Source organism: Bombina bombina, chromosome 2 (genome assembly GCF_027579735.1).
Source record: "Bombina bombina isolate aBomBom1 chromosome 2, aBomBom1.pri, whole genome shotgun sequence".
NCBI lineage: Eukaryota > Metazoa > Chordata > Amphibia > Anura > Bombinatoridae > Bombina > Bombina bombina.
The window spans coordinates 1,389,697,671-1,389,712,298 of NC_069500.1; the positions used below are offsets into that span (position 1 = coordinate 1,389,697,671).

At 41.6% G+C, this 14,628-nt stretch overlaps 1 protein-coding gene and 1 non-coding gene across 2 annotated transcripts in view; both read left to right on the forward strand.

The window, feature by feature from the left end:
• ATRN (attractin) overlaps positions 1-14,628 on the forward strand; it is an 868,210-nt gene that overhangs the window by 220,482 nt on the left and 633,100 nt on the right. Inside the window, exon 4 of the mRNA XM_053700335.1 lies at positions 13,016-13,224. Coding sequence (XP_053556310.1) covers positions 13,016-13,224 — 209 coding nt within the window. The remainder of the gene's footprint in view (positions 1-13,015; positions 13,225-14,628) is intronic.
• On the forward strand, positions 3,848-3,966 carry LOC128650482 (5S ribosomal RNA). The gene has a single exon (XR_008400780.1). It is a non-coding gene; the product is annotated as a 5S ribosomal RNA (ribosomal RNA).

A 14,628-nucleotide genomic window follows, 5' to 3' on the forward strand; every position in this document is an offset into this window, starting at 1 on the left:
GGATTTTCACAAAGGTACTAGGGTCCCTTCTAGCGGTACTAAGACCAAGGGGCATTGCAGTAGTTCCTTACTTGGACGACATTCTGATTCAAGCGTCGTCCCTTCCTCAAGCAAAGGCTCACACGGACATAGTCCTGGCTTTTCTCGGATCTCACGGATGGAAAGTGAACGTGGAAAAGAGTTCTCTATCTCCGTCGACAAGAGTTCCCTTCTTGGGAACAATAATAGACTCTTTAGAAATGAGGATTTTTCTGACAGAGACCAGAAAAACAAAACTTCTAAACTCTTGTCGGATACTTCATTCCGTTCCTCTTCCTTCCATAGCGCAGTGCATGGAAGTGATAGGTTGGATGGTAGCGGCAATGGACATAGTTATTTTTGCGCGCATTCATCTAAGACCATTACAACTGTGTATGCTCAGTCAGTGGAATGGGGACTATACAGACTTGTCTCCGAAGATACAAGTAAATCAGAGGACCAGAGACTCACGCCGTTGGTGGCTGTCCCTGGACAACCTGTCACAAGGGGTGACCTCATTGTCACGACCGACGCCAGTCTGATGGGCTGGGGCGCGGTCTGGGGATCCCTGAAAGCTCAGGGTCTTTGGTCTCGGGAAGAATCTCTTCTACCGATAAATATTCTGGAACTGAGAGCGATATTCAATGCTCTCAAGGCTTGGCCTCAGCTAGCGAGGGCCAAGTTCATACGGTTTCAATCAGACAACATGACGACTGTTGCGTACATCAACCATCAGGGGGGAACAAGGAGTTCCCTGGCGATGGAAGAAGTGACCAAAATCATTCAATGGGCGGAGACTCGCTCCTGCCACCTGTCTGCAATCCACATCCCAGGAGTGGAAAATTGGGAAGCGGATTTTCTGAGTCGTCAGACATTGCATCCGGGGGAGTGGGAACTCCATCCGGAAATCTTTGCCCAAATCACTCAACTGTGGGGTATTCCAGACATGGATCTGATGGCCTCTCGTCAGAACTTCAAGGTTCCTTGCTACGGGTCCAGATCCAGGGATCCCAAGGCGACTCTAGTAGATGCACTAGTAGCACCTTGGACCTTCAAACTAGCTTATGTATTCCCGCCGTTTCCTCTCATCCCCAGGCTGGTAGCCAGGATCAATCAGGAGAGGGCGTCGGTGATCTTAATAGCTCCTGCGTGGCCACGCAGGACTTGGTATGCAGATCTGGTGAATATGTCATCGGCTCCACCATGGAAGCTACCTTTGAGACGAGACCTTCTTGTTCAAGGTCCGTTCGAACATCCGAATCTGGTCCCACTCCAGCTGACTGCTTGGAGATTGAACGCTTGATCTTATCAAAGCGAGGGTTCTCAGATTCTGTTATTGATACTCTTGTTCAGGCCAGAAAGCCTGTAACTAGAAAAATTTACCACAAAATATGGAAAAAATATATCTGTTGGTGTGAATCTAAAGGATTCCCTTGGGACAAGGTAAAGATTCCTAGGATTCTATCCTTTCTTCAAGAAGGATTGGAGAAAGGATTATCTGCAAGTTCCTTGAAGGGACAGATTTCTGCCTTGTCTGTGTTACTTCACAAAAAGCTGGCAGCTGTGCCAGAAGTTCAAGCCTTTGTTCAGGCTCTGGTTAGAATCAAGCCTGTTTACAAACCTTTGACTCCTCCTTGGAGTCTCAACTTAGTTCTTTCAGTTCTTCAGGGGGTTCCGTTTGAACCCTTACATTCCGTTGATATTAAGTTATTATCTTGGAAAGTTGCAATTTCTTCTGCTAGAAGAGTTTCAGAATTATCTGCTCTGCAGTGTTCTCCTCCTTATCTGGTGTTCCATGCAGATAAGGTGGTTTTACGTACTAAACCTGGTTTTCTTCCAAAAGTTGTTTCTAACAAAAACATTAACCAGGAGATAGTCGTGCCTTCTTTGTGTCCGAAACCAGTTTCGAAGAAGGAACGTTTGTTGCACAATTTGGATGTTGTTCGCGCTCTAAAATTCTATTCAGATGCTACAAAGGATTTTAGACAAACATCTTCCTTGTTTGTTGTTTATTCTGGTAAAAGGAGAGGTCAAAAAGCAACTTCTACCTCTCTCTCTTTTTGGATTAAAAGCATCATCAGATTGGCTTACGAGACTGCCGGACGGCAGCCTCCTGAAAGAATCACAGCTCATTCCACTAGGGCTGTGGCTTCCACATGGGCCTTCAAGAACGAGGCTTCTGTTGATCAGATATGTAGGGCAGCGACTTGGTCTTCACTGCACACTTTTACCAAATTTTACAAGTTTGATACTTTTGCTTCTTCTGAGGCTATTTTTTGGGAGAAAGGTTTTGCAAGCCGTGGTGCCTTCCATTTAGGTGACCTGATTTGCTCCCTCCCTTCATCCGTGTCCTAAAGCTTTGGTATTGGTTCCCACAAGTAAGGATGACGCCGTGGACCGGACACACCTATGTTGGAGAAAACAGAATTTATGTTTACCTGATAAATTACTTTCTCCAACGGTGTGTCCGGTCCACGGCCCGCCCTGGTTTTTTAATCAGGTCTGATAATTTATTTTCTTTAACTACAGTCACCACGGTATCATATGGTTTCTCCTATGCAAATATTCCTCCTTAACGTCGGTCGAATGACTGGGGTAGGCGGAGCCTAGGAGGGATCATGTGACCAGCTTTGCTGGGCTCTTTGCCATTTCCTGTTGGGGAAGAGAATATCCCACAAGTAAGGATGACGCCGTGGACCGGACACACCGTTGGAGAAAGTAATTTATCAGGTAAACATAAATTCTGTTTTTATTGAGTCATTCTTGGCGCGGACTTTTTGGCGCAAAAAAAAATTATTTTCCGTTTCCGGCGTCATACGTGTCGCCGGAAGTTGCGTCATTTTTTTGACGTTATTTTGCGCCAAAGATGTCGGCGTTCCGGATGTGGCGTCATTTTGGCGCCAAAAGCATTTAGGCGCCAAATAATGTGGGCGTCGCTTTTATCTCCACATTATTTAAGTCTCATTTTTTATTGCTTCTGGTTGCTAGAAGCTTGTTCTTGGCATTCTTTCCCATTCCTGAAACTGTCATTTAAGGAATTTGTTCAATTTTGCTTTATATGTTGTTTTTTTCTCTTACATATTGCAAGATGTCTCACGTTGCATCTGAGTCAGAAGATACTACAGGAAAATCGCTGTCTAGTGCTGGATCTACCAAAGCTAAGTGTATCTGCTGTAAATTTTTGGTAGCTATTCCTCCGGCTGTTGTTTGTATTGATTGTCATGACAAACTTGTTAATGCAGATAATATTTCCTTTAGTAAAGTACCATTGCCTGTTGCAGTTCCTTCAACATCTAAGGTGCAGAATGTTCCTGATAACATAAGAGATTTTGTTTCTGAATCCATAAAGAAGGCTATGTCTGTTATTTCTCCTTCTAGTAAACTTAAAAAATCTTTTAAAACTTCTCTCCCTACAGATGAATTTTTAAATGAACATCATCATTCTGATTCTGATGACTCTTCTGGTTCAGAGGATTCTGTCTCAGAGGTTGATGCTGATAAATCTTCATATTTATTTAAAATGGAATTTATTCGTTTTTTACTTAAAGAAGTACTAATTGCTTTAGAAATAGAGGATTCTGGTCCTCTTGATACTAATTCTAAACGTTTGGATAAGGTATTTAAAGCTCCTGTGGTTATTCCAGAAGTTTTTCCTGTTCCTAATGCTATTTCTGCAGTAATTTCCAAAGAATGGGATAAATTGGGTAATTCATTTACTACTCCTAAACGTTTTAAGCAATTATATCCTGTGCCGTCTGACAGATTAGAATTTTGGGACAAAATCCCTAAAGTTGATGGGGCTATTTCTACCCTTGCTAAACGTACTACTGTCTACCGCCACACTGCCTTGAATGCACCCGATCCCGTGTGATCTCGGAAGTTAAGCAGGGCCAGGCCTGGTCAGTACCTGGATGGGAGACCGCCTGGGAACACCAGGTGTGGTAGGCTATCAGGTAATCTTCTTAGACCTGCTATATCTTTGGCTGATGTTGCTGCAGCTTCAACTTTTTGGTTGGAAACTTTAGCGCAACAAGTAACACATCATGATTCTCATGATATTATTATTCTTCTTCAGCATGCTAATAATTTTATCTGTGATGCCATTTTTGATATTATCAGAGTTGATGTCAGGTTTATGTCTCTAGCTATTTTAGCTAGAAGAGCTTTATGGCTTAAAACTTGGAATGCTGATATGGCTTCTAAATCAACTCTACTTTCTATTTCTTTCCAGGGTAACAAATTATTTGGTTCTCAGTTGGATTCTATTATTTCAACTGTTACTGGTGGGAAAGGAACTTTTTTACCACAGGCTAAAAAATCTAAAGGTAAAAACAGGGCTAATAATCGTTTTCGTTCCTTTCGTTTCAACAAAGAACAAAAGCCTGATCCTTCATCCTCAGGAGCAGTTTCAGTTTGGAAACCATCTCCAGTCTGGAATAAATCCAAGCCAGCTAGAAAGGCAAAGCCTGCTTCTAAGTCCACATGAAGGTGCGGCCCTCATTCCAGCTCAGCTGGTAGGGGGCAGGTTACGTTTTTTCAAGGAAATTTGGATCAATTCTGTTCACAATCCTTGGATTCAGAACATTGTTTCAGAAGGGTACAGAATTGGTTTCAAGATGAGACCTCCTGCAAAGAGATTTTTTATTTCCCGTGTCCCAGTAAATCCAGTAAAAGCTCAAGCATTTCTGAATTGTGTTTCAGATCTAGAGTTGACTGGAGTAATTATGCCAGTTCCAGTTCCGGAACAGGGGATGGGGTTTTATTCAAATCTCTTCATTGTACCAAAGAAGGAGAATTCCTTCAGACCAGTTCTGGATCTAAAAATATTAAATCGATTTACAGGATGCATATCTGCATATTCCGATTCATCCAGATCATTATCAGTTCCTGAGATTCTCTTTTCTGGACAAGCATTACCAGTTTGTGGCTCTGTTGTTTGGCCTAGCTACAGCTCCAAGAATTTTTACAAAGGTTCTCGGTGCCCTTCTGTCTGTAATCAGAGAACAGGGTATTGTGGTATTTCCTTATTTGGACGATATCTTGGTACTTGCTCAGTCTTTACATTTAGCAGAATCTCATACGAATCGACTTGTGTGGTTTCTTCAAGATCATGGTTGGAGGATCAATTTACCAAAAAGTTCATTGATTCCTCAGACAAGGGTAACCTTTCTGGGTTTCCAGATGGATTCAGTGTCCATGACTCTGTCTTTAACAGACAAGAGACGTCTAAAATTAATTTCAGCTTGTCGAAACCTTCAGTCACAATCATTCCCTTCGGTAGCCTTATGCATGGAAATTCTAGGTCTTATGACTGCTGCATCGGACACGATCCCCTTTGCTCGTTTTCACATGCGACCTCTTCAGCTCTGTATGCTGAACCAGTGGTGCAAGGATTACACAAAGATATCTCAATTAATATCTTTAAAACCGATTGTTCGACACTCTCTAACGTGGTGGACAGATCACCATCGTTTAATTCAGGGGGCTTCTTTTGTGCTTCCGACCTGGACTGTAATTTCAACAGATGCAAGTCTCACAGGTTGGGGAGCTGTGTGGGGATCTCTGACGGCACAAGGAGTTTGGGAATCTCAGGAGGTGAGATTACCGATCAATATTTTGGAACTCCGTGCAATTTTCAGAGCTCTTCAGTTTTGGCCTCTTCTGAAGAGAGAATCATTCATTTGTTTTCAGACAGACAATGTCACAACTGTGGCATACATCAATCATCAAGGAGGGACTCACAGTCCTCTAGCTATGAAAGAAGTATCTCGAATTTTGGTTTGGGCGGAATCCAGCTCCTGTCTAATCTCTGCGGTTCATATCCCAGGTATAGACAATTGGGAAGCGGATTATCTCAGTCGCCAAACGTTGCATCCGGGCGAATGGTCTCTTCACCCAGAGGTATTTCTTCAGATTGTTCAAATGTGGGAACTTCCAGAAATAGATCTGATGGCGTCTCATCTAAACAAGAAACTTCCCAGGTATCTGTCCAGATCCCGGGATCCTCAGGCGGAGGCAGTGGATGCATTATCACTTCCTTGGAAGTATCATCCTGCCTATATCTTTCCGCCTCTAGTTCTTCTTCCAAGAGTAATCTCCAAGATTCTGAAGGAATGCTCGTTTGTTCTGCTGGTAGCTCCAGCATGGCCTCACAGGTTTTGGTATGCGGATCTTGTCCGGATGGCCTCTTGCCAACCGTGGACTCTTCCGTTAAGACCAGACCTTCTGTCTCAAGGTCCTTTTTTCCATCAGGATCTGAAATCCTTAAATTTAAAGGTATGGAGATTGAACGCTTGATTCTTGGTCACAGAGGTTTCTCTGACTCTGTGATTAATACTATGTTACAGGCTCGTAAATCTGTATCTAGAGAGATATATTATAGAGTCTGGAAGACTTATATTTCTTGGTGTCTTTCTCATCATTTTTCTTGGCATTCTTTTAGAATACCGAGAGTATTACAGTTTCTTCAGGATGGTTTAGATAAGGGTTTGTCTGCAAGTTCCTTGAAAGGACAAATCTCTGCTCTTTCTGTTCTTTTTCACAGAAAGATTGCTATTCTTCCTGATATTCATTGTTTTGTACAAGCTTTGGTTCGTATAAAGCCTGTCATTAAGTCAATTTCTCCTCCTTGGAGTTTGAATTTGGTTCTGGGGGCGCTTCAAGCTCCTCCATTTAAACCTATGCATTCATTGGACATTAAATTACTTTCTTTGAAAGTTTTGTTCCTTTTGGCCATCTCTTCTGCCAGAAGAGTTTCTGAATTATCTGCTCTTTCTTGTGAGTCTCCTTTTCTGATTTTTCATCAGGATAAGGCGGTGTTGCGAACTTCTTTTGAATTTTTACCTAAAGTTGTGAATTCCAACAACATTAGTAGAGAAATTGTGGTTCCTTCATTATGTCCTAATCCTAAGAATTCTAAGGAGAAATCGTTGCATTCTTTGGATGTTGTTAGAGCTTTGAAATATTATGTTGAAGCTACTAAATCTTTCCGAAAGACTTCTAGTCTATTTGTTATCTTTTCCGGTTCTAGAAAAGGCCAGAAAGCTTCTGCCATTTCTTTGGCATCTTGGTTGAAATCTTTAATTCATCTTGCCTATGTTGAGTCGGGTAAAACTCCGCCTCAGAAAATTACAGCTCATTCTACTAGGTCAGTTTCTACTTCCTGGGTGTTTAGGAATGAAGCTTCGGTTGATCAGATTTGCAAAGCAGCAACTTGGTCCTCTTTACATACTTTTACTAAATTCTACCATTTTGATGTATTTTCTTCTTCTGAAGCAGTTTTTGGTAGAAAAGTACTTCAGGCAGCGGTTTCAGTTTGAATCTTCTGCTTATGTTTTTCATTAAACTTTATTTTGGGTGTGGATTATTTTCAGCAGGAATTGGCTGTCTTTATTTTGTCCCTCCCTCTCTAGTGACTCTTGTGTGGAAAGATCCACATCTTGGGTAGTCATTATCCCATACGTCACTAGCTCATGGACTCTTGCTAATTACATGAAAGAAAACATAATTTATGTAAGAACTTACCTGATAAATTAATTTATTTCATATTAGCAAGAGTCCATGAGGCCCGCCCTTTTTTTGTGGTGGTTATGATTTTGTATAAAGCACAATTATTCCAATTCCTTATTTTATATGCTTTCGCACTTTATCACCCCACTTCTTGGCTATTCGTTAAACTGAATTGTGGGTGTGGTGAGGGGTGTATTTATAGGCATTTTGAGGTTTGGGAAACTTTGCCCCTCCTGGTAGGAATGTATATCCCATACGTCACTAGCTCATGGACTCTTGCTAATATGAAAGAAATGAATTTATCAGGTAAGTTCTTACATAAATTATGTTTTTTTTCCTTTTTAAATATTAGGAGAGTCCATGGCTTCATTCATTACATGTTGGAATACAGAACCTGGCCACCAGGAGGCGGCAAAGACACCCCAGCCAAAGGCTTAATTACCTCCCCCACTTCCCTCATATCCTAGTCTTTCTTTGCCTTTCGTCACAGGAGGTTGGCAGTGAAGTGTCAAAAGATACGGAGTAGTTCCATATGGAGGTTAGTACCCTTCAGAATGGACTGGAGTTTTAAGTAGTCTTGTCAGCCTCTCAGTGAGAGCATTGACAAATGTTAGGGTCTAGAGATGCAGGGAGAGTCTTTCTGCGAACCCATCCAGACTTGTATTAGCAGCTCCTAAGCAATCAGTGTTGACGAGTTTCACTGCCTGCTTTTACTACTCCAGTTCATGTCAGGAGCGATACTACAAGACTATCACACTTGAGAGGCTGTGTGTCTGTTCCAAGGCAGAGATTCCGGTAAGATTGTTTCATTTTTATACTTATAATGCAAGAAGACAGGGTCACAGTGTGGCTCCTTTTATCTGTATGGAATCAAGGGTTAATATCTCCGGAAGGGGATTATTGAACAGGGGGGATTTATTGCATAATTTTCTTATGTTTATGCTGCGACATGTAAGATGAGGCTCAGGCAGTGGTTTCTCTGTGGGGCCTGGGTCATAGGAGGTGGTGAGTGCCCCAGCCATTGGGGTATAAAGGTGCCATTTATCTTATTCTATAGTCCATCTTACAAACGCAAGCTATGGAGGACTCTTGACGCGTTGGAGGGTATTCCCTCTTTACCTAAATCTAATACCTGTCTATATTGTGAGGAGGCTACGGTATATCCACCTGCTCAATTATGTTCAACGTGCCTTGATAAAGTAATTTTATCTAAGAAAACAAATATGTTTAGTACCACTGAGCCGTCCACCTCATAGGAGTCTCCGTGCCGTGAGGTGCATTCCCTGCTTTCATCTCCTATTACACATGCAACTTCCAATTGCACTGCTAATCCTCCTTCTGGAGGGGCCCTCTTACCACCAGACTTTACTGAACAGCTGCAAACGACAGTGTCTGCGGCCTTCAGTGCTTTACCTCACCCAGCTAAGCGCAAGAGAAAGGTCAAATTTTGCTATCCTTCACAGGGGTCATCTACTAACTTATTGGATTTATCTAATACAAGACTATCTGATGACGCCTCTGATACCTCAGAAGAACAAGCCTAAGGGACAAGGTCCTAATTTTTGTCCCTTTTGTTCGGATAAACCCCAACGTCAGCAGCCCACTGTGAAGCCTGATCAGTCCAAGGGAACTTGGAGACAGACTCAATAAATCCAAGCAGAACAAGAAGCACGCTGAGTCAAAGTCGGCATGATGGGGTAGCCCCCGATCCGTCTTTGGACTGTGTGGGTGGCAGACTATCTCTTTTTGGAGGCTTGGCTGGGGGACGTGCAAGACCCATGGGTCCTGGAGGTCATCGCTCAGGTGTACAGGATAGGTTTCAGATCTCATCCACCCGAGGCAGATTCCTCTCGTCAAACCTGTCTTCAAAGCCAGAAAAAACGAGAGGCCTTTCTAGGGTGCGTGAGGGATCTCTCCTCTCTGGGAGTAATTGTACCGGTACCACTAGCAGAAATTTCGCCCGATTCTGGATCTAAAGTGCTTAAACAACTTCCTGTCTATCCCATCGTTCAAGATGGAGACGATAAGGTCCATTCTGCCCTTAGTTCAGGAAGGACAGTTTATGACTATGATAGACTTGACGGATGCTTACCTTTATGTTCCAATCCACAAGGAACACTTCAAGTTCCTGAGATTTGCGTTCCTGGACCAGCACTTTATGAAGTTTCTGGGGGCTCTGCTCGCAGTGGCGAGATCCAGAGGGATAGCAGTAGTGCCATATTTAGATGACATCCGTATTCAGGCTTCATCCGGCTGGCAGAGGTCCATTCAAAAGCTCTTCTATTTCTTCTTTGATCTCATGGATGGAAGAAAAAGTTCTCGTGTTCCCAGTACCAGGGTGGAATTTCTGGGTACGATCCATGAGGATATTTCTTACAGACCAGAGACATTGCAAGCTAACTTCCAACTGTCTTGCCCTACAGACCTCCTTAAGGCCCTCTGTGGCCCGGTGTATGGAGGTAATTGGACATGGACTTGTAGACATTCCATTCGCCAGGTTCAATCTCAGGCCTCTTCAGCTGTGCATACTGAGCCAGTGGAACGGCGACCACTCGAATCTGTGACAACAGATTTCTCTAGACAACCGGTCTAGAAAATCGCTCTCTTGGTGGCTCTGTCCAGATCACCTGTCCCAAGGGACAGCCTTCTTGAAACCATCCTGGGAGATTGTGACTACGGACGCAAGTCTATCAGGATGGGGAGCTGTTTGGGGTGCCAGGAAGTCACAGGGCCTGTGGACTCGAGAGGAATCTCTCCTCCCGATCAACATTTTGGAACTTCAAGCAATCTTCAATGCTCAGAAGGCTTGGCCTCATCTGGGTTCGTCACAGTTTATCAGATTCCAATCAGACAACGTAACCTTGGTGGCTTACATCAACCATCAGGGGGGAACGTGGAGCTCCCTAGCAATGAGGGAAGGATCTCGGATTCTGGAATGGGCAGAGGCCCACAACTGCTCGCTGTCTTAGCGATCCGCATTCCGGGTGTAGACAACTGGGAAACGGATTTTCTCAGCAGACGAGCATTTCATCCGGGGGAATGGTGTCTCTATCCCGAGGTGTTTGTGGAGATTTGGAACAGATGGGGGAAGTCTCAGGACTCTCAGCTTTGCAGTATGATTCTCCTTATCTTATCTTTCATGCCAATAAAGTGGTTCTTCGTACCAAGTTAGGTTTTCTTCCTAAAGTTGTATCGAATAGAAATATTAATCATGAAATTGTTGTTCCTTCTCTGTCCTAATCCTTCTTGTCATAGGGAACGTTTGTTACACAATCTGGATGTTGTGCGTGCTTTGAAATTCTACTTACAGGCGACTAGGGATTTTTGCCAGTTTTCTGCCCTGTTCGTTTGTCTCTCTGGTAAACGTAAGGGTCAGAAAGCTACAGCTTCTTTTTCTTTCTTGTTGAGAAGTATAATTAATTTGGCCTATGAGACTGCTGGACAGCAGCCTCCTGAGGGAATTGCAGCTCATTCCACTAGGGCTGTCTCTTCTTCTTGGGCTTTCAAGAATGAAGGTTCTGTGGAACAGTTTTGGAAGGCGCCAACTTGGTCTTCTCTGCATACTTTTTCCAAATTCGATACTTTTGCCTCAGCTGAGGCTTCTTTTGGGAGGAAGGTTCTTCAAGCCAGTGATGCCTTCTGTTTAGGTTACCTGTCTTGAACCTCCCTAATCATGTGTCCTCTAGCTTTGGTATTGGATCCCAACAGTAACTGATGATGCCGTGGACTCACCATATCTTAGGAAAGAAAACAAAATGTCTGCTTACCTGATAAATTCATTTCTTTCTGGAGTCTATGGCCCTGCCCTTTATTTTAAGACAGGTTTTTTTTGTCTAATGGAAATTGGACAGCCCCCCACCTAGACTGATTACCGCCCATTCTACCAGATCAGTTTCTTCCTCTTGGTTTTATTTTTAGATGCAGCTTCTGTTGACCAATTTGCAGAGTAGCTTCTTGGTCTTTTTTTTAAAATAATTTTACTTCTATCATTTTGATGATTTTTGTTTCTTCTGAGGCAGTCTTTGGTAGGAAGTCCTTCAGGCAGTTGTCTCAGGATAGTTTTGCCTGTTGGTCATTTTAATTGCATTTCACCCTGTTTATTCTTTGGGTTCTATTTGGGTTGTGAATTTTGTTTCACTGTGGATGTATATATTTTTTTTATCCCACCCTTATTGTTCATTATTTGTGGACTCCACAGCTTGGACATAGGGAACAATATATAACAATAAGGAAAAATATAGAAAAAAAATAATAATAAAAAAAAAAATATAAAAAAAAAAATAAAATTGATTAATCGTGGCTGTGAGTTTAGAAATATATTTGAACTACTGTCTACACAAATACTAATAAAATAAAATTTAGTTCCCCCCAAGAGCGAATTACTACTCATTTTACTTGAGCAGTTGCCACCTCTTGGGCTTTCAGGAATGAAGCATCAATTGAACACATTAAGGCAGACCCTCTTTGCATACTTTTAACACATTTTAACATTTTGTCACATTTTGTGTCTTCTGAGGCTGCTTTTTGGTAGGAAAGTATTGCAGGTTGCTGTGCCTGCTCAATGCCCCACCTGCCTTAAAGGGACAGTCAACACCCAAATTTTTGTTTAAAAAGAAAGATAATCCCTTTATTACCAATTCCCCAGTTTTGCATAACCCACACTGTTCTAGAAATACTTTTTACCTCTGTGATTACCTTGTATCTAAGCCTCAGCAAACTGCCCCTTTATTTCAGTTCTTTTGACAGACTTGCATTTTAGCCAATCAGTGCTCACTCCAGGGTAACCTCACGTGCATTAGCTCAATGTTATCTATAGGAAACACATGAACTAATGCCCTCTAGTGGCCAAAGTGCATTCAGATTAGAGGCAGTCTTCAAGGTCTAAGAAATTAACATATGAACCTCCTAGAATACCAAGAGAACAAAGCAAAATTGGTGATAAAAGTTAATTGGAAAATTGTTTAAAATTACATTCCCTATTTAAATCATGAAAGTTTTTTTCTGGACTTGACTGTCCCTTTAACTATTTTCCTGCCCATTTTCATGGCGGTCTTGTAAACTTCACAGCTTGAGTATAGGATCCTACATGTGATGGCTTGTGGACTCTCAACATCTTATGAAAGAAAACTAAATTTATGGTTACCTGATAAGTTTCTTTCTTTTGTGATGGGGAGAGTTAACTAGACCCACTCTTGTTTGTTCAGTACATTTGGCAGCAGTACCAATTTTCACTTCGCTTTCCCTACTTTATCTCTCCTACTTTTCTAAAATTCTCTCGGCCATAAATATGAGGGATTATGGGTAAATGGGAGGATTAAAAGTTCTGTTATGTGCCTTATGTTAGTGGACTGGGCTTTAATCCCATATGATGGCTTTTGAGCTCTCATCATGAAAAAAAATTTTTCATCAGGTAAGATGTTTTTTTTCCTCTTTTTTTGTTTTGTTATTGCTGCTCATTGAAATGTTTCAACTTTACCATTTTTTTCAGCCTTGACATGTGCCCAAATAACTGTTCTGGAAGAGGAGAGTGTGTGCTGACTAACATGAGCAGTGGGGCCGTTTACTGTGAGTGCTCAGAGCACTGGAAGGGAGAGGCTTGTGATATTCCATACTGCGTGGACAAATGTGGTGAACCTGAGCGGGGTAAATGCAACGTAAATGGCACAAAGGGATGTGTATGTCATAGTAGTTGGCAAGGTGAGGAAAGATACCAGTTTAATTTTTTTTTATTTTACCCGCCTAAAATTCTTACTGAAATTACTATTTATTTTTCTAATTCTTGCTTATTTTGTGTAACACATACCTGATGGTAAGGAACGTAATTCATTCAAAGCAATAGAATTATGTTACATTGTGAGAAAGGTGCAGTTTTGCAGTAATGCTATATACAATTAAAGTAGCACTCCCACGCTGGATGCTCCAAACAAGGAATAATAGGAAACTAGATGCACAATCCGATCACAGTCCAAAAAATATATAAAGTGAAATAAAAGATTAGATGCAGGCTGATTCCTCTTCAGATGCCAAATCCCACAAACATAAGAGAGAAGATGGCGCCCAGTGGTGAAGTATATCATTGTAACGGATCTCACAATAGTGAAGAGAATACCGTACTCACTGGATATGCTAAAAAAGCAGGCTGAACTTATTGGGAGCCGTCCAGCTGACTCTCACTACGGTCAATGATGTTGCCAGCACAGCGCTCCAAATGCCTGACAAAAGACACACCAGCCGAATGCTCCCTTCAAACTAATCCTTACGGGTGTACATGCTGCTGCAGAGCAAATGAATGGAATAGCTTCCACCCCAAAGATGGAACTCAGTCCAGGGCATGTTGTTAAAAAGATTACTTTATTTAAAACAAAGTAAAATATACACAACGCGTTTCTCTGTTGTAAAACAGTTTCATCAGGTGTATATATCAAAGAGCTGTGACTGAGCTGAGTTTGAATACAAAATAGTTTGCGTGCCTCTGTAGCTTGTGCGCATGCGTCCGTACCTCTTTTAAAACATGTCAGTGCCCATTACTATGGGAAATCAATGACATTTAGAATACTAACAATCTTCAGAGTTAAATTACAGGAAAAGGGGACAAAATATTTTAATTAAAATAACTTTTTTTTTAACAGTCTCCTACTGTTTATCCCTTAACATTAATGCAGGACTCACAACATTTTAAAAATAGCTAACTTTTTTTTTTTCCTTCATGTAAACACGCACTTTACACACACCTAGTTCATAATTGGACTTGATAATGAATAATATATTCCTATGAAATTTTTTGCATAAAATAGTCACTCACTTTGTTCTTCTATTGTTGCTTGCATGGCTGATTTTACAAAGTCAAACAACGTTTAAATGTCAATATGCCTAGGGGTATACTCTCAATAATAAACTTTATAGGCGTGATTTTTTACTGGGGAGGTTTACTTGCTTATTCAATAAGTTGCACATTTACATAACAGAAACTAAAAAGCTGTCCCTTGGTGACATTGAATCTTAGCAAAATGTGGCATAAATTAAGGTACTTCACATGAACATTATTATTTTTACCCTCTAGATCATGTACATGTTGTGAAACATTGTATAGTTTGTGCTTCT